The sequence below is a fragment of the Physeter macrocephalus genome, chromosome 5, assembly GCF_002837175.3.
Source record: "Physeter macrocephalus isolate SW-GA chromosome 5, ASM283717v5, whole genome shotgun sequence".
Taxonomy (NCBI): Eukaryota; Metazoa; Chordata; class Mammalia; order Artiodactyla; family Physeteridae; genus Physeter; species Physeter macrocephalus.
Window position 1 is genome coordinate 94,293,514 of NC_041218.1, and position 20,054 is coordinate 94,313,567.

General features: G+C 45.4%; 2 protein-coding genes across 3 annotated transcripts in view; one reads left to right on the plus strand and one right to left on the minus strand.

The window, feature by feature from the left end:
* Window positions 1–3,016: 3,016 nt before the first annotated feature.
* Window positions 3,017–12,379, minus strand: SFRP4 (secreted frizzled related protein 4). 2 transcript variants are annotated; one of them, XM_007115007.1, is made up of 6 exons: window positions 11,634–12,379; window positions 10,269–10,349; window positions 10,104–10,169; window positions 7,961–8,159; window positions 5,511–5,574; window positions 3,017–3,559 (listed from the first exon to the last, which is right to left on the minus strand). In XM_007115007.1, exons 1-6 carry the CDS (start codon window positions 12,076–12,078, stop codon window positions 3,374–3,376), a joined length of 1,041 nt encoding a protein of 346 aa, XP_007115069.1. In that variant the 5' UTR covers window positions 12,079–12,379; the 3' UTR covers window positions 3,017–3,373. The 2 variants fall into 2 exon arrangements, with proteins under 2 accessions (XP_007115069.1, XP_028345997.1); XM_028490196.2 differs by having other exon boundaries at window positions 3,017–3,556; window positions 11,634–12,303.
* Window positions 12,380–16,008: 3,629 nt separating this feature from the next.
* The window catches only part of EPDR1 (ependymin related 1), a 34,606-nt gene continuing 30,560 nt past the window's right edge, over window positions 16,009–20,054 (plus strand). Inside the window, 2 exon segments of the mRNA XM_024115129.2 lie at window positions 16,009–16,057; window positions 16,060–16,642. Of these exon segments, the coding sequence (XP_023970897.1) occupies window positions 16,009–16,057; window positions 16,060–16,642 (632 nt within the window).

Sequence of the window (20,054 nt, forward strand, 5' to 3'; positions counted from 1 at the left end):
TGGAGGGTCTCCGGGGGAGGCGGGGGTCGGCTGTGGCTCACTGTGGGAGCAAGGGCACTGGAGGCGCAGGTCCTGGGGGAATGAATAGTCCTCCGCCTGAGCGCTCCTGGAGGCGGCCATTTTGGTTTGGGGTGTTTTTTGTTTTTGTTTTTGTTTTTTTTTTTGGCCCTGCCGTGCTGCATGTGGGATCTTAGTTCCCTGACCAGGACCCGCACCCCCTGCGTTGGACGTGCAGAGTCTGAATCACCGGACCACCAGGGAAGTCCCTGGAGGCTGCCATGTGGGCACCAAGAGCCTGCCCTGCCCAGGCTCCAGGGCTGGGACGCCTCAGGCCAAACAAGCAACAGGGCGGGAACGCAGCCCCACCCATCAGCAGACAGGCTGAGCCCACACCCACCTCTAGGCATGGCCCTGCCCATCAGAGGGCCAAGACTCACCCGTGGGCAGGCACCGCCCCACCCACCAGGAAGTCTGCGCAAGCTACTTAGACTAGAAGGCGGCAGACCCCAGAGGCGAAAAAGCCACGATCCAGCAGCCTGCGGAATCGAGTCTGAAAACGCAGATCAGAACCTACCCTGGGACCAGCTGGTCCCTGAAGCTTGGGCGACAAGACGGGAGTGTACTTGCTGGGACACATAGGACGTCCCCGACAGAGGGCCACTCCTCCAAGGTCAAGAAACGTAACTGACCTTCCACATACATAAAAATATAAATAGAAATTTAGACAAAATGAGAGGAATATGTTCCAAAGGAACAAGATAAAACCCCAGAAGGACAACTAAGTGACGTGGAGATAGGCAATCTAACCGAGAAAGAGTTCAGAGTAACAATCGTAAAGATGATACAAGAACTCGGGAAAAGAATGGATGTACAGAGCGAGTATTTATATAAATGCAGAGGAAACACCTGGAAAATTATATACCAAAATACTAACAGTGATTATCTCTGCAGAGTGGTGAGTGGGATTAGGTAGGATTTTAATTCCATTATTTTTTTATTTTATGCATTTATTGAATGCTTTATAGAAAATACATATTTACTGTATCATTGAAAGACCAACAAAAGTATTTTTAAAAATAAATGCCTCTAGTTGTCCTCAATTATGAAATTTGTTGATGAACATATTGCAAAATTGTTATTTTTTTCGGATTAAAGTAACCCAACTCTCGAATAATACCTATTTCGGAGATAGTACCACAGCCTTCCTCTCCATATATTTATATTTACCTCTCATATGTATCTAGGTGGAGAAAATATTTTAAGGGAGAAAAATAAATTCGTGGCTCTCACACAAAAGCCACTTCCACACTTGTTATATTACTCTCAGTGTGGGCTGCTGTACATTTTCAACTTTTTTATAATAAATAACCAAACAGTGGCCTCGATCTTTTATCAATTAATCAAACTAATAAATGTGCCTAATTACGCTTTTGTGTGATATGCAGTATATGATTTCAGTTAAATATTCAAAGGAAACAGTGTTTTAGTTTGTAAAGTCATATCCAAACTCTTATTATGTCGTTTTGCACTTTAAAAAAAAAAGTTTTACAGAAGCGTTTTTTCTTCATTTCCATTGAGAGTTGTAACTCGCCTCCCCGCGCCCCCCTCCCCAGATTCCTACTATGCTAAGGAGGTAAGCTAGGGTACCAATGCCTTTTCATGGCCTTTCCTAGGTTTCTTAGTTTAGATGCTACACCAAACACCTGTCTGGCTCTCCTTAAGGGCCAAAGCGGTTTGGCTTTTTTTTTTTTTTTTTTTTTTTTTTGCGGTACGCGGGCCTCTCACTGTTGTGGCCTCTCCCGTTGCGGATCACAGGCTCCGGGCGGGCAGGCTCAGCGGCCATAACTCACGGACCCAGCTGCTCCGCGGCATGTGGGATCCTCCCAGACCGGGGCACGAACCCGCGTCCCCTGCATCGGCAGGCGGACCCCCAACCACTGCGCCACCAGGGAAGCCCCGGTTTGGCTTTTATACAGAAACACACACGGAGTATTTTATTGATACCCCTGTGTGGATGGATCTATTGGATTCCTTCAACTCTGCTGCCCTGGGCTAGCGCTGCAAGGTGAAGTTACACTTTCAGGAGGAGATGGGTGCCCTTGCCAGCATCCTCATTAACCCTATTTCTCCATTTTCCCCTGGCTTACCCACACACCTCACTTCTGTGTCCTAATGGCTACAGAGATGAAATTTAAAAATCGTGTGTGAATGCAACATGTAACTTACCCCTTTTCTGAGAAGTAGGGACAATGGTACATCTAAAGGAGATTTTACTCTTAAGCTTTCAGATTGTTCCTCTACATTCTTGAATGCTGGATGAACAAGTGATTACAGTTGCTTTTTCCAAGTGCAGAGCTGGTGTGTGGCAAGGGTGCCACAGCAGGCTGAGGACCAGGGGCTTTGGATTCTGACCCCCCCACCTCAGACCCAAGGCACCCTTGGAAGCACCAGCAATCAGCAGAGAGACTGGGCATCAAGGTACCTGGGGTGTCCTGGGAAGTGAGATGAGCACCACACCCACGTGTGTGAGATGCTTGGGGTTGACTAATTGGTACCTAAATCATAAGAGGAGAAACAAACTGTTTCTGGTGCTACTTAAAGGGAACTGATAAACATTGTGCATATAGAATCAGAGCATCTCCACCATGGCATGGTAACTAGAAAACAAGGATCCAGACTTTGTCTGTCTGCCTTTCCCTTTCATTTATTTAACAATACTATTGTTTTCGTTTTTAGAGCTTCTAGCTAAAAACAGAGCAGAAAGGCTTCTTTGTAAAAACCAAAAACCAAAAACCAAACTCATTACAATTTTCCATATCCTACTTTTCTAGATTGTTCAAAAATCCCCTTTCATCACAAAAATTCTTCTGCAAACAGTAAACACATAAGATCTTTTAGACATTCATTCCTCTTGATTTCCTCCTTAGAAGCATTACATTTTCAATCACATTTTAAAGAATCGCTAACATCCTAACAACCAACTGAAATAAAACATATCGTAAAAAAAAATTGGGTGTTTTGTTTGTAATATGGCATTTATTTTACAATGCACATATTAGGTCAAATTGTAAGAACCAAAGCATCTTTCCCCATGTGGAGCTCCCACAGAGTATGCACACGGTTTATTCTCAACTCAGTAAGCTCTTTTGACCAGCTTTCATATACCTTCCATACCAAAAGGCATACCTACCACTATGGCTTGTAGTGACTTAAAAAGAAAAATTGAAGCATATCATTAAGAAAAATGCTGCAAGATGTGTCTACGAAAAGGACTGCAGTTGTTAAGGCAAGGGGTGTATGGCCTTCTACAGGCTGCCTGGGTAATGCCTGGCCTCACCCTGAGAGGAAGTCCCCATTTTGGCAAGCAGTTAGCTCACACTCGTTTTGGGTTTGTTCTCTTTGGAGCACTCCTAGCTTTAATGTTCTTCTTGGGGCTGGCTGGTTTGGGGGCAGGCGGCTTCCCTTTGGGTTTCGGGGCGTTACTGCGACTGGTGCGCCCCGCTGTGCGCTTCTTGTCCTGGATTGTCCTCTGCTGTTCCTGCAGCCTCTCTTCCCACTGCTGGGAGGCAACGTGTACACATGACTGTCAAGTACATCTCACCCCTTTATGCTCTTAAACTCATATCCAAAATAATGCAGATTTTCACTGTAATATATTCATCAAGACATCCAAGATTATAATAGCTACCCTACCCTACGAAGGTGAGCATGTATCCTGTACCAGATGCTTTGGAAAGTGCTGAGTATATGGTGACATCTTGACAAGCAATCATTTCGTTGAAACAACAGCCCTTCTAGGTGGACACCATTGTTGTGACCCGGAAACAAGCACAGTGATGTTATTTGCAGAAAGTCACACAGCCGACAAATGTCAGAGCTGGCATTCAAATTCACCAGTCTGACTCCAGGGCCCAAGGCCCTAGCTCATGCAATTTTTCCCATAGGCCCTCTAATGCAACTTTCCTATACAGCAAAGCCTTCTAAAAACGTTTTACCAAGGCTAAAAAGCAGAAATTTTTCCAGCTTCGCTAGAAAGTCAGGGTTTCTTATCACACTTATGGGTTCACCTAACTCTCTTACGTCCAAAGGAAGGCAGAAGCTCCACCCACATCCAGTAATCCACTCAAGTGTCAGCTACCCAGAGCCAATGAGAAATGAGTCATTCTAGATATTCAAGTCTCCTTGATAGAAAAGGATTTACTCTTTAAATATGAAAATGTGTAAGAAAAAAATGAAAAAGTGAGTCCACTTGAATAGACATTACTTTTCATTATAACACATAAGTCCCTACTTTGTTAGAGTATATTTCAATTAGCAAAATATTTGAACATGACCATAGGCCAGGCAGTGGAAATACAGTGAAATGAAAAACACTGTCCCCACCCTCCTAGGGCACAACTCTAGTGTGTTCTAAAATAATAAACTCATTACTGTATGTTGTTATTACATGATTATATTTTCGTATTCTTAAATTGGAGTATTTGCTGTCAACGTGAATAAGCCAAACAGCTATGATTCTTGAAAGCTTTCTTCCCTCTCAACAATGTCAGGTTTTCATGGTAGTCTTGCCTTCTAGATTGAGTCGTCTAATCTACTGCAGTTTTGGGAACCAGATAACCAATCTTGCTAGAATTTTCTGTCCAGTAAGACCAAGCGTGCTCCTGAGCAGCTCATGAATGTTTAGCTCAGATGCAAGAGCAGTGTTTGGGTCTGTTATTCAGAAATGCACTCAGTAGGAGAGGCTGTGTTGAAACTAACGTCTCCAAAAATCGGTATTAATATACACTCTCCCCTTGCCCAGGAATTTTTATTCCTGCAAAGTAAGAGAACACAGGCAGTAGCAGTATCTTTTGTGAACGTGGAAACACAAATTCTCCTGCATATATCTAAACATATTTTCAGGAGAAGGGATGCTTTAAAAGTTCCATACCAATGACCTGATTTATTTAGTTCTGGAATGATTTCACATGTCTGGGCAAAAAATTATTCTAACTCCTCTGAGTTGCCAATATTTCTGTGATGTTACTACTAAAATTATGCGTCTGGCCACAAAAGTATTACGTTGTGTATATGATTTATTTTGACAAAAGTCTTAAAATTATTTTAAATACAGGGAAAGATTCTGCTTTATAGAGTGATAGGGTGATGTTTAAAACTAGGTATTCACACCCCTACAGGTATATGTCTGTATTAATCCCACTGGATATTAATTCTGTTCGAGTACTTGACTGTTTGCTAAAACAACCAAAAAACGAATTTAATCTGGAAATAACCAGTAGATCAGTATTGAATGCAACCAAATCACCTTTGAAGCTAAAGAGAAATTTATGATAGAAACTCCAAGTGAGAAAAATTATTCTCTTAACTACCTATTCAAAAGACAAATACTGCTGCTATTGTTGGCTCCTATGATAGCCTGGAGATGAAAGAATGTGAAGAATTCCCAAATTCTATAGAATTTCTTTACATGCATTCAAATCCGTATTCCTAGTATTGCTAATTATACTTACTATGGATCTTTTACTAAGTTGATCTCTCCATTTTTCAACTAAACAATTTTCAAGAAGCATCATCCTGAAAAAAAGTAATTTATCTTAATAAGCAATACTTATTATGAAAGTAAGAAGTTCAAAAATACAAAAAATTGTAAAAAACAAAATTCTTCACTGTTAACCCCACAATTCCCCATTTATATTTTGATATTTCATTTCATTCTTCCTTGTACCTATATATATTTTTAGATCACACTGTATATTTAGATCACACTGTATATTTCCTTTTAGCATTGTATGCGTTTTCTGATATAATTGAATAATTCCAAAAATATAACTTTCATAACCATATAAATTATAACTATGGATAACCATAATATATTTAACGATTTCTCTATTGCCGAACCTCCTCTTTTGCTTAGCTATTATTATTAGCATTGCATTGAATATCGCTAGTCTGCACTGGCTAGTTATATCCTTAAGACAGATTTCCGAAAGTAGAAATCTGGGTCAGAGTTTTAAGGTTTTCAATGCATAGTGCTAAATTATTTTCAAAAGGGCTGAACTTTCATTTAATTCACCAACACTAAGACTAGGTAAAAATGGAATCTTGTTTTTATTTGGGTTGCAGAATTAGGAGATAAATATTTTAATGTTTATTTACTATTTGTACTTCTTCTGCAACTTTGTATAGATTTACAGATGTAGGCGTATTTCTATATTGTAGTCCTAATGTTTTAAATATTAATTTATATGAACTTTTTATAGAGTAAGATTACTATTCTTTTGTCATACCTGTTGCAAGTACTTTTTATCTTTCTCTTTTTATTTTTGATTTTCCTGTACACAATACTGTCATCAAATATGTGCATTGACATTTTCCCTCGTAATTTCTTACATTACTTTTATGTTTACAAACCACTTTGTTTTTCAGATAGTACACATTTATTTACTGGACTTTATCCTTTTTGATTAGGTTTTTAAAATATTTACCTCTTTAACCCATTTGAAATTTATTTTAGAGTACAAAGTGAAAATGCATACTATTTTTCCAAGTAAAGCTATTTGCAACATTTAGTAAATAATAGTTTCATTTCTATTGATTTGCCATATTTCCTTCACGATACAAGTTCTTGTATGAATTATAATCTGTTGCAAGACTTTTTCCTCTGCTTTATTTATCTACACATCTACTGTTGCTCCGCATGGCTTGAACTAGCTTTATACTAGTCTTGCTTGTCTCATAAGGCACATTTCCTCTCATCCCTCTTATTTTCAGAACCTCCTTTACATGCCCTTACCAGTTTATTCTTCCAAATGATCATTAGCATTATTTGTGAAGACATAAATCTCAATCATCCATAAAATTTTTACTAGGATTTTGATCAGAATTACACTGTCTATAAATTAATGGGAAAATGACAAGAAGGCTGTTATTTAACTCATGTATAATCCATTCACCTGTGCAGCGACCCGGCACATCCCCAGAACTGCTTCTAGTACTGGAGCGGATGCAAAAGCCATACAAGAGACCAGCCCAGAAATATTCAGTCAACATTCATTCACTCAATGTCTTTAGAAAGACAAGATATAAGCAGCAAAACAGCTTTAAAACCAAGAACGCAAGGAATTTTGAAGAGGGTACTGAGTACTGACAGACTCCAGAGCAAGACAGTATTCAAGCGAAGTCAGTTTCAAAAGGTGTTTTTTTGGTTTTGTTTTTTTGAGAAATAGAATCTTGAGCTGTATCCAGAAGAAACAGGTGAGCATTATTAATGGCAGAGAATCAAAGGGAAGACTTTTTATATAAAATTGAGTAGTTCTGCTGGAGAAACAGATTGCAGCAAGTTATGGGACTCAGTCTGGAACCTGCACTGAAGTGTTTGATTTTTATATTTTAAGGACTTGTTATATTATAAGGATAAATAAAAAGATGCTAAGGAAAGATGTGTGGGGAGACACACCTTCAGCTAGAGATACGTGTATGCTAGATGTGTGTGCGTGTGCACGTGCGTGTACGTGTGTGTGTATGTAACACTCTAACCAACAAATGTTGTAAATTCAGTGTAAAGAAAATGTGTGGAAGTGTAGTCTCAAATGGCCGTTTTTCTTTGATTTGAAAGTTATTAAAGAGACCTTTAAAAAATTCAGTATTTGCCACACTAAGATTGATTTGAAAAGAATTGGTTTTACTCAAAGTAATATATTTGTCTACAAGTTTTTGAAATCAGGTAATGAATTCTGAAATTGATTTTTAAAGAGTCCATTCAAATACTCATATTTCCATTTTTCCTTAATTCTATGAAGAATTAATCGATATTTAGGAGATACGATATCCTAACCAAGGCATCTATTAAAACTGATTTTTCAAAAAGCTAGCGCCATTTTCTCTTTTTAAACCACGATTAAGTGGAATTTTATGTTTTTCCTAGGCAGTGTGTAATTTTTTTCTGCCCCTCTGTGCCTACCGTGAGCGCCACTCGTAACACATGATGAGAACGTCTTGGTGGGGCAGGATGTGAGGACACTGGCAGGAAGAATTCGTAATGAGTGGGACTTGAGTTCGAGGGATGGGTGATGAGGACTTGAAGATCTCTTTCACATCCACCACTGTAGTTACTTCATTACAGCCACTCCTCTGCACAGCTTTTATTTTGGCATGAATGACTGCAATTGAGAAATCGATACGTGTTATTGAAGCTTTGGAGAAAAATAGGGATGGTTTATTCCTGCCAACTCCCGAGTCTCTCTTAAAGAATCACTCCTGTAATTATGGTCATGTCCAAGCTGCCCGAATGCAGGCAAAAAAGCCCACACAGTCATGTGCTAAATGTAAGGCCTTGCATATTGTCAACAATGTCTTAAAAGTTCTGAATCGGGCTGCAAGATGGAAAAGTAAATTCACAAGCAGGCTTAGTCTGGGATCTGTCTTTGGGTCAGTGACTGCTACACATTGGGCCACAGATAGGGTTTGAATAGAGAATCCCATGGATCCTTCTCCGCCCTAAAATTCTATAATTCTATGATTAGGGGTTTTTGGGGGGCCAGAAACATATCAGGAAATTTAGTTACATAGAATGTCGATAAAATCGTATAGAAACAACACTTGCTTCTACTCTGTCTTGTAGTGATTTTAAGTGAGAATGATATATTCTCAGATTCCGAAGCCACCTGAAAGTTTGTATGGTTCAATCACCCATCTGCTGCTTGAACTCGCTCTCTGCTCCAGAGGAAGTTATTACAGTCATAACATTTTTGCACCGGAAGGAGTCTCTGAAGACTACTGTTCTCAATCCTTTAATTTCCCAAACTGCCCAAGCAGGGTCCCTGGTGGGTAGAGGTAGAAGTGTGATTACAGATGGCTGGTAATATCACTGTCTCTGATCCTGCTTTCAATTCTGACTCTTTTGGTCCCTTGCTATGACTGCCTGCAGTGGAGTTGTAATCAGCTGAGGGTGGCTCTGTCTTGGATTCCATCCTAGGAAGCTGGTTTACGAAGGAGCTAAAGAATGTAAATAGAAAATGGTTTCATCATCAAAGTGGTTCTGTGGCAATGATGCCCCAGAGAACAGCATGACAGTGAAACTCAGACTGGACAGCTAAGTGACTAAGGCTGGATAGCGTCAGATGAGGGACTTTGTGGATCAGATTAAGATGATATCTGCAGAGAACAGGTTTAAAATAACAACAACAAAAAGCTACTAGAAAAGATAGCATACTTTCTTTTTTGGTTGAATTATGCACTTCGGCTATGGGTGATTCTAAAATCCGACAACCTAAATAAGAGGTTATTTTTTCAGACTTTTATAGTGCCATGATCCTCCTGCTTTTATGTGGGTTGTATAATATAAAGGTTCTTATGATATAAAATTTCAGTTTGAAATACGGAAAGCTAAGTTAGCAAATAAAATGAACAGTTTTCCCCAAACAGTTTCTGTTATTTCAGTAGAAATAATTTAAGAAATGCCAAAAAAAAACCCCAGAAAATAGCCCAAAAAGATATTTTAAAGGAACACATTTTTAATTAAATTTACTTTCAAATGATGAGAGCAGAATTAAATTTGCTGAAAACATTCAAAGTAGCATGATTGACTTATTCTCTGAAGAGACTGCTGTCTGGGTCTTTCAAATAAGAGACGAGGGCATTGAAGCTCTGCCAATACTTACAGCCACAGGGTCTTGGGATTAACATATTCCCACAATTTCTTGAAGGTGTTTAATATTTGTAGCGATTTCTAGGTTAAAAGATACATGTGCAGATCTTAATTCCTGGGTCTCTGGGCCTCAGGTCAAATCCATGGATCCTCACCCATCCTTCCTGCAGCAGTGAAATCTTGAGAAAAGTGAGGTGCTGTCCTGGCTGACAGCACTTCCCACCAGGACAAGTAGGTTCGGGAGTCACACCGATCCACACCACTGCTCTCACCTGGGTAATTTACTTTGTTTTTACTCGATTTACCCAGAAAAGCAAGACGTTTTTACAGTCGTTATTGTGCCACCTAGAACCCACATGATTAACTAGAAAAACCCCTCTTCTTCACTTCATGACTAGCAGACCTGCCTTTGTCATGTGCCAAGTCCCCAATCCAATGGTGTCAGCGGATGATTTACCGTAACTGTAGTTTTTGCTCAGATACGTCGCCAGGGTCGGCTTCACCTTTTTGCACTTGCACCGGTCTGAAGAAGACAAAAGAGAGACCAAAAAGTTGGAGAAAAAGATTCAGAAATCACTCTGGGGAGAAGAAAGAGAGGGAGCCTTGAGGATAAAGCACTCACCAGGGCTTAGGCGTTTACAGTCAATGTCAAGAGGCCTTTCCTGTACCATCATGTCTGGAGTGATGTCTATCCACTTAACGTCTGAAACACACACAGGGCCACATGGGTGTGGTCAGTGATTTGGTCTGTTCACCCAGCTGGAATAAGAAATCATCTGGAGACACTGACTAACTCAGCAGCGCGCACGCGCGCACACACACACAACACACACAGATCCTGGATGGTAAAAATCGTATGTGATTGTCAACTGCTTCTTTCCTATAGACTCTCTGGGCTTCAGAAAGAAGACTTTTGTCTGGGACTGCTTATCCAGGACAAACTGATGTGAAGGCACGTCCATTTAAACGGGCTGATACATACAGTCAACCTGGATAAATCGCATCATTCCGTCCCAAACCTATTTTAAAATGTTGATTTTTTTCCAAGTTGACAGTTTACACTAATCAGAATAACCCAAATATTTCCAAATCCCCACCTCACATTTTGCAGAAACAGTCCGTAGGTACCCCGAACAAGCACAGATGGCCCTGTATCATTTCTATAATTTAAGCAATGAATATGTTTCCTCTAAAACTCTGAATTAGAGAGGCGTTTCGAGTTTTCCTCTTCACTTTACTCCTCCTCCTCCACGTTTTGGGCAAAGGAACCACCATATAGTTTCTTTAAACGTGCAACAACCTGGGTTAGGCGCGAGAGGAGGCAAAAAAATACTTCGGTTTTATTTCAAGAAGTGGATTTAAACCTGCTCCCCCTTCCTAGAAAAGCAGGAGAAAAGACCAAAGAGAAAAGAGGGAAGTGGTGGTTGAGCTCGAGTTGACTAAGATGCCACAGAGGTTGGCTCTGGGTCAAAGACCATGAAACAGACGTCCCAGTTTTCCAGGGCAACTAAATTTACAGACTGCACTCCTGGTGAGGAGTCAGAGCTATAGCACTGTTTTTTCAGAAGAGCTTTCAAGAGCTAACGTTAAATGAAGAATCCTGGTGGGAACATTTTAATAACGAAAGGATACATGTGAAGTCCTTAAAGCTGGCTCAGCTCCACCTTAAACCCTATACACTTGTTGACTGCTGCTACTATCTTATTGTATTACTATAAAGGAAAACGTCCCCCGTGGTCCCCGAAGCAAAATCGCCCACCCCTCCTTATGGGACATGGTGCTCCTTAGCTCCCAAAACTCTAGCAGAGAAAGCAGACTTTTCCCGAAGTCAAGTCACAGCCCTTCCCACCTCCTCCAGCTCTCCTAAGTGCTATGGGGGGGCTGCTCGACCACCCGCTGGCAGCTGTAGGTGTGGCCGTCGGGTTCTCACGTGGCAGGGACAGCCCAGGGTGCCTCCTCACCCCCTCGGTCCTTCCCCGGGCCTCACCCTCCGGGAGGTCAGTGACGATGGCCTCGGGCGAGATGCACACGCCCCGGTCGTAGACAGGCAGCTCGTCGCAGGCCAGGCTCTCGGGCCAGCTGTGGTTGTACATCTTCATGAGGGGCTCGCAGTCGTCACGCGCGCGCTGGCACACCGACTTGCACGGCTTGATGGGGTCGTGCAGGAACTCCAGGGTGCAGATGGGCGCGTACATGGCGCAGAGGAAGAAGCGCAGCACGGCGCTGCAGTTCACGTCCACCAGCTCCTCGTACTGCTCGATGGCCAGGACGGCGTTCTCCTGCGTGCTGTGGTGCAGGTGGTTGGGCATCCGCGTGATGTTCCAGGGCATGTACCGGCACATGGGGATGCGCACAGCCTCGCACGGCGCGCCGCGCACGCCCAGCGCCAGGCGCAGCCACAGGCAGAGCGCGGTCAGGATGGAGAGGAGCATGGCACTGCTCTCCCGCGCCGCCACCCCGACAGGCAGAATGGGCCCTTCTCTCCCCGTCCCCCTAGTCTTTCTCTCTCCCTTCCCGAAGGAGGAGGTCCTTTAGGGCACGGGGGATGTGCTCGTCCCAAACTCCCGTGGGCAGCAACGCTGGGCCGCGGGGGCCGGCGGGGAGCGTACGCCGTCCGGCGCGCGCAGCACGAGCAGCGCCAGCCCTCGGCCTCCGGGCCGTGAACCCGCCCTGGTAGCTCCAGTCCCCGGCCCGGCAGCTCCGAGCGCAGCCAGCCCCGGCCATTGCGGGACCTATTTATCCCGACACCTCCCCTGACGTGGGCTCGAGAACGCTCCCTTGGCAGCTGCAGGCGCGGCGCGGGCTCCCCCTCGGCCGCCTCCCCCTCGGCCGCCCCACCCTCGGCCCTCTCTTGCAGAAGTGGTGACATCATCTCCTCCGGGCCGCAGCCCAGGGCTGGAATCCTGCATTCCCCCAAAGTCCGTCCTTTTTAGTCTGGCCAGTCCTTTTTCTCCAGACCAAGAAAAAGAGCCTCTGGCAGTCGTTTTGGACACCGGATCCAAGAAGGTGCAAGAGAGGATTTCAAGAGAGGGAGGGACCGCCTTTCGAGTCAAAGCTGAACTTTGCGCCCTCTGCCTTATGGGTTCCCCAACTGTAGAGCTGGAGGAAAACGGGAACTTCTGCTGCGTGCTAACTCTGAAACATACTTGCCTTCTCCAGTAGGGGGCATGAGAAGCGCTGAGCGGTGAGACCATTGTGTGGGAAGGGGAGAGCGCAGTTGCAACGCGAAGGACTCATTATATAAACAAACCCCCCCCCCCTCCCAGCCACGAGTTGTATGGAATTTGTTTTTGTTGTTATTATTGTGGCTAGTAGACGTTACTTGGGGCTCAAGTTTTTCCAGAATGGCCTCTGATCTGTACCTGCTCCAGGAACAGAACTGCCTGAAGGTGTGATAGCATCTTCCAGTTTGAGAACGTCTTCCATCCACCAACATCCCCTTTTCCTTCTCCTGACTCCCTCTTCTCTCCAACGTGAATGAAAGCAGAAAACAAAGAAGGCTTTGGATACCACGATTTGAAAGATTTTTTTTTCCTCCTTCATGCCAAGTGATTTCCAATCCAGCAGTCTAACATCTTGATTTTTGATTTGCTTGGAAACTGTTATTTAAATGAAGTAAGAAGCTGTGTGCCGTGGAGAACAATGATGTATGTTTTGTTTTCTCTCTTATTTTTATTAGAAAGAGGTAGTAGAATCCACTGCTGGCTCAGCTTTCCACAGAAAAGGGAGGCTTTAACTGTTCCAAGTGTACATCAATCTTCAGGCAGTAAGATTTCTGGTATATGATATTTTCTTAGGGCATTGGAATATGAAAACATGTTATCGGAATGTTAATCTTTAAAAACATGGTTTAATTGGAAATCTGAACTTGAGGCAGACAGATTTTTTTTGTCTCTAAAGCTTAGATCCACAAAGTTAGTTTAGTTTTGACCCTGATCAGGACTGAGGATTAAAATAGCCCAAGAAAGGAAAAGCACAACTGACATTTACTGAGCATGTACAATGGGCTCGGGGTAGTGCTAAGTGCTTTAAACGCATGATCTTTTTTTTTCCCCCCCAGGAACATGAATCAAACACGGTAGGTTGAAAGGGTAAATGAGACAAATACATTTCAGGATTCACCCAAGGAGTCCACTTCTATTTTGTGGGAAGGCCAGGGTGACCAAATACAGGCAGGCCAATCTAGAGAGGTATTCCAGTTTTCTGTAGAACAGATCTCAAGCTTCAAAAATGCCAACGCAGGCTAGTGAAATATCAAGGGAGGGGGATAGCCCAGATGAGATCTCAAGCCATTTTCAGCAGTAAACTCCAGTAGGTATAAATGCCTGGCTTACTGAAAAAGATTTTCAGCTCAAGTTCCTACCAGGGAAGAAGATACAGTTTTGAGAAAGAGCTGGACTCCCTGTCCTTTTCCTGGAGTTAGGTGAGGAGGGCAAACCTGGGGAGGACTCAGACTTCTGCAGCCAGTTTGAACCTGCTGCATTAGTTTAGCTATGCAAGTATCAAATCGCAACATTTCAGGTGCTTCCCTGATGTTCGCAGATGGCATGTCCTTTAAGAAAGGGAGAGGAGAAGTTAAGAACCCTTCTCCGTAAAGCTCTCTGCTTATCCCATTAGGTCTGTTGGTAGTCTGGCCTTAGTGTTTCTAGGAGAGGGTGGCAGTGTTGAGGGATTCATCCGGAGGGTCTGTCAACCAGCCTCCATCTTCTTGCCTGGCTTTAGCACTCGATCCATTACCTCACACTTGACATTGATTTGCCAAAAGCTCATGTAACTGGGGAAGCTCCCCTGGTCAGTGGCTTCTCTCTGGTAGCTCCTTTGCAGTCTCCTCCAGGGCCTGTTTCTCTGCCCATTCTTTCAGTGTCTGGAGTTCTCTAGGGCTCCGTCCTCAGCCTTCTTCTCTCTGCACTCCCTGCTGCTCCAGGTTGGCTCACCTTCGGCACTGTTGACAGTGGGGCTGGATAGTTCTTTACTGGGTGAGTGGTGGTGGTGCTGGGGGCTGTCCTGCACATTGTGGGAAGTTGAGTAGTATCTCTGGTCTCCTCCCACTAGATGCCAGAGGCAGCTTACCCCCTACCCCACTGTGATAATCAATAAGGTCTCTAGATATTGCCAACTGCCCCCTGGGGGACAAAGTTGCCCTGGGTGGAAAACCGCTGTTCTACTCTCCTCTCTGGCTTCAGGGACCACCTAGATGTCAATGGCTTCCAAATCCAGACCTCTAGGCCTGCTGGTCTCTGGAAGTGTTTTTCCAACTGTCCCCTGGGACTTTCCACCCGTATATCCCACAGTCATCTCAAAATCAGCCAACCCTAAACTGAATTTATCTTCTCTCACTCCGGGCTGAACTCCCAGCAGTCCAAACCAGAAACCTCTTCCTCTGAGTCTAAATCCCTCTCTCTTGTTCCCAACTCTTCCACCCTCTGCATTTCTACAACCATGGCCTTAGCTCAGACAGCAGCTCTCGTCTGGATTGCAACAGTATCTTCCTCCTTCTCCCTGCCCTCTGCCTTGCCCTGCCATTCTCCACACTGACCTGGGGGAGCTTCCTAAGGCATATCCCTGATGATGCTCTCCCTAGCTTTACATTTATGGATGGCTCCAACAACCCTGGTATTAATAACTAATCCTTAAAATGGTTTTCAAGGCCTTGAGTGATCTGGCTCCGGACTACCTTCTGCTTCAGACTTGAACCCAAATATCACACTCATTTTCTCTTGTCGCCGCATCTGTCTCTCATACAGGAACGCTCTCTCCCACTTCACCTGCCTCATGCTTCTTCATCCCTGAAAGGCAGATCTAGTGAAAAGACTCTATAAACTTGGAAAGCAAGGCTTTGTTTTTTGTTTTTAAACAGTTGTTTTCTTTCTTCTTGATTCCATACTATAGATCCTAACATTACACCAACATAAACCCAATTAACTTTCTTCTTGATGATCCTAAACTCGCAGACACACAAACCTCTAGGCTTGTGGTGTTGTCAAGTGATGAGTGAGGGAAACAGTCTCACTGCAAATGTGGCCTCCAGGCATGTCCCTGAGTCCTCAGCCCAAGAGCAAGGGCCTATTTTCTAGTCCCCCAGGCTCTATACGGGGAGTGGGGGGCTACCAAACGGCCATGATAAATGACTGGTGTCATTTCTTCAGGAAGGAACCCTTTTTTCCATTTTTAATTTGGAGTTAGCAGGTGGCCATTTTGATAAAGGGACAGGGTACCTGCGGCACAGCAAGTGCTGAGGCCCTGCTTTCCCGACCTTGACCTCGAGCTCGTCCCCCAGAGTTGGTTACCCGTTGAATACTCAAGTTAGCAGAGAAACATTTCCCTTCTCATCGCTCCCACCCCCGCCCCCCTTTAAAACACGGATGCCCGTCAGGATGCTAGTGGCACCACTGCCACTGCATTTCCTGTTGGCAGCAGAGAGCAAGTGAAAACAGAAGCTGCAGCGGGCAGCGGCCCAGGCACAAATAGCTCCCGCACGATTCACCGGAGCTTCCCCAGGGCCCAGGGCCCGGCTCCCAGGCCTTGCGCGTCCGGATCCCCAGAGCCGTAGAGGCTGCCGCCGGGACCGGCAGCAACTTGGCCCAGACCGCACTCGGGCACGGTGCGAGAGAGCTCCGCGCCGCGCTTCTCTCGGGCTGCTCAGCGACCCCTCGGGCTCGGGCTGGGCCTCGGGGGGCGGCGGGCGCGGCGGACAGCGATGCCGGGACGCGCTCTCCTCCGCGTGGCCCGCGGGGCCCTGGGCGCCTGGCTGCTGGGCGGCTTCTGGGTCTGGGCGCTGGGCGGCCTCTGCGGCCTGGGGGCGGCGGCGCCTGGGCCCGGGGCCGGGGGCTCCCCGGGGGCTCAGCGCCCGTGCCTGGCGCCGCAGCAGTGGGAGGGGCGCCAGGTGCTGTACCGGCAGAGCACCGGGCGCTACAGCCGCGCCCTGCTCTCCTACGACGGGCTCAACCAACGCGTGCGGGTGCTGGACGAGAGGAAGGCGCTGATCCCCTGCAAGAGGTACGCGGGGCGCCGGGGCGCGGGGCGTGGGGTCGCGAGGCCCGGGGAGGGCGAGGTCGCGGGGTTTCCAGCCGCTCGCGGCGCTTCCCTCCCCTCCAAGACAAACTTCGCCGAGAGGATGGCTTGGGGACAACACAGTCGGGGGCTGGGTGGCGGCTGGGCCCACCGGGGGCGGCCTGCTAGCGGGCACTCAGTGAGACCCCGCGGGGCGGTGGCCGGTGAAGAAATGACCGGCTGGGCGCTCCAGGCCCAGGTTCGCCCACGCTCAAAGGCTGCTGAGTCAGCCTCCTGGCTCCTGGTGCCCGCTTCAGGCTAGGGCGTGTCTTCTGCGCTATCTCAGCTCTTCCAGGAGCCATCTGAGAGGACGACAGGCAGATTTTTTTTTTTTTTTTTTTACATTTTAAAGGAACGTGACAGCACTGCAAAAGGTGTGTGGAATCAGTTTAAAAAAATAAACTCATCACTGTGTCATAACCATTAAAATTTCGGTCTACTCCCTTAAATTTTCTTTTAAGCAAGTTTTACATTCTGTAATCAAAAATCCTACGTCTATCTTTTTTATATAACACGATCTCTTATGTGTTCTTATTTACCATTTTATTAGTTGGCCCCTACCTATTTTTAATGGCTGCACAATATTCCACAGAGGGGTTATGCTACAATGTTTTTTAACCACTGGTCTGATCATTCACCTTTCTGAATCTCATGTGACAAAGGACCCTCTTTTTCTGAGACCTCAGCTTGCTTTTGACCTCTTTAAGACCTGATTTATATTTTGGGATCACCACCTGTCATTTGCCCCCCGTTCCTGTTTCTCTGTGTGTGTTCTTCCCAGGGTTATGCTGGCCTCTTCGTATGGCATTTGCATCATTAGGAGGTGCTATGTGAATGTCCATAGTTTAAGGCTCCAGTGGGCAGTAAGATGTGGGGCAAATTTGATATCATTTTACCTAAAAGCATTTGTCGAAGTATTAGGCATCTTGAAGACAGTATGGAAGTGCCAGAACCCTTCAAAGGAGTATATTCGAGAATGCAAAATAATGCATGATGACTGTAAACCATGAATGCTGAGGAGGCCTGGGGCAGCCGAGTCATCGTGGGGGGCTGGGAGTATCTGTTCTCTTTCAAGAACATGAATGTTTTCTGTCAAGTGTCGAAGGTCTTTGTAATAATAATAGCAACAACCAACATTTGGGTACTTGTTATGTACCAGGCATGGTGCTGAAGACGTTCCTCACACCATATGATTTAGTTTAAATCTCACAACAACTTGACAATGCAGGTTTTATGATCTCCAGTTTACGGACAGAGAATCTGGGGTCGAGGGAGATTAGACAGCTTTCTCAAGGTCAAGAGTTGGGACTTGAGGAAACTGAGTGGATTCTGACATCTGTGATGTAACGGGCTCTTGTCCGTTCATTCATTCTTTCAACGTGCATATTTTCGTGTCAGGCACTTTGTATAATCAGAGTGAGTCCTGGGCTTCAGGGAGGGCATGGTCTGGGTGTAGAGTCACGCCAGTATGAATTCCCATACGGTGGGGGGAAGGATGAGCTGGGCACGAGATCACCTCAGACAGGCACCGAACCCAGGCTTCCTGGAGGAGGTGGGACAGGAGCGAGTCCCCAAAACCCCGGACGAGCTGACCATTAGAGGGAACGAGGCATGAAGGGAAGACGGGTCCAGGGGGATGCGGGTGTATTCCAGGACATCCTGCCACAGGCGGGGCTGAGAATATTCCAAGAACTGCAGGCCAATCCCTATCAGACTGAAGCATGGAGTATGGCGGGAGGTTGAGGACCCAGGGAAGGATATTTAAGCAGTGGAATGCCGTGATTGGATTTTATAAAGAAAACTGGTTGTATGGTTGAGAATAAAGAAAAACAAGAGAAGAAGCTGAAACATGACCTAGGAGATGTCTGTAGAGAGAGGCAGGTGAAAGATGGGGAGTGGCAACGGCTATGGTGAGAAGTGGATGCGTTAGGGAAGTATTGAGGATATTGAAGAGGCTTATTGAAGGAGGTGCAAATGATTAGACGCTATGCTGCAGGGTGGTGAGGGGGAGGGAACAGTCATTTTTGGCTTCTGAAGCTTACAGTACCGATGGCATGAACAGATGGCGATGCTGTTCGCTGAGATGGGGTTTGGCTTTCTGCACTTGTGATAAAGGGTCAAGCGCTGCTCTTTGTGTTCGTTGTTGTGAAGCCTTGTACGGTAGTGGCGTGTTGATGAGTAGTCATGTCGAAGGTGGACTGAGATGGCCCAAAGCACACCGCTGACACAGAAGAGTTTGGCCAGGACAAGGACAGGGTTCATGGCTGCCCCCCCTCCCCCGCCCCAAGGTAGTATTTTCACAACATAAGGGATTAGGCTTTAGAGTCAGATAAATCTGCCTCTGAATTCAGATTCCTAGTGTGGGTCTTTGGGTAAGTTACTAGATGGGAATACTAATGCCTAATGTATTGCTTTGCTGTGGGGATGAAATGACTTCAAGTATGAATAGCACATAGTGCAGTGGTCTGACACATAGTACAAAAGGTGCTCAGCATGCGGCCGCAGCTATCCGCGTGGCCACCGCCATGATCGCCATCCTGGTGAATGTACCATGGCCCAGAGACTCCCTGCCAGCCCTGTGGGCTCAGACAGTTGGTCTGGCAGCACACTCAAGGGCCCTTCCTTTAGGAGCCGACTAGGAGCAAACAAGCTCAAACGTTACACTGTATATTTCAGTGAGTGCTGCAGCTGGCATGGGGGCCAGAATTCTCAAATCTGACTAGGTCATTCTCTCCCTGTAGGCAGAACTCTGTGGAGAGCCAAATTCTAATCAGGAAGTTGTGAGCAAAGAGTTGGAGCAAATTCATGGAGTCTAATGATTGCCTGCTCTAGGCTAGGCCGTGTGCTCAATGTCGAGCTTTCCATCATGCATAAGACAGGCCAGTCCAGCGTAATCAGGCTAAGATAAAGTGATGCATCATTTTCACCGGAGTGGTGCCTTGTCGCTGATTCTATGCTACCCCAATGCTGCTGGTCCAGACTCCCTCTGCTCTGCACGGGGCCTTGGAGGGTACTGCTCAGGTTGTCTTAGCAATCCTTCTTCTATGACTCCATGATCAATTCATGTAGTCTTCAGATATGTGTATTATATCTTTAGTGGGGTCACAGCCAAATCTTGCTGGCCTAGAAGCTTTTTTGTCCCCATGTGGTGATTTGTTTCTTTCTTTCTTTAACTCAAGTATAGTTGATTTACAATGTTGTGTTAGTTTCTGGTGTACAGCAAAGCGATTCCGTTATACATACATATATCCATGTTCTTTTTCATATTCTTTCCCATTATGGTTTATTACAGGATACTGAATATAGTCCCCTCTGTCCATGTGGTGATTTCACATTTCTTTGCCCTGATCCCTCAAGT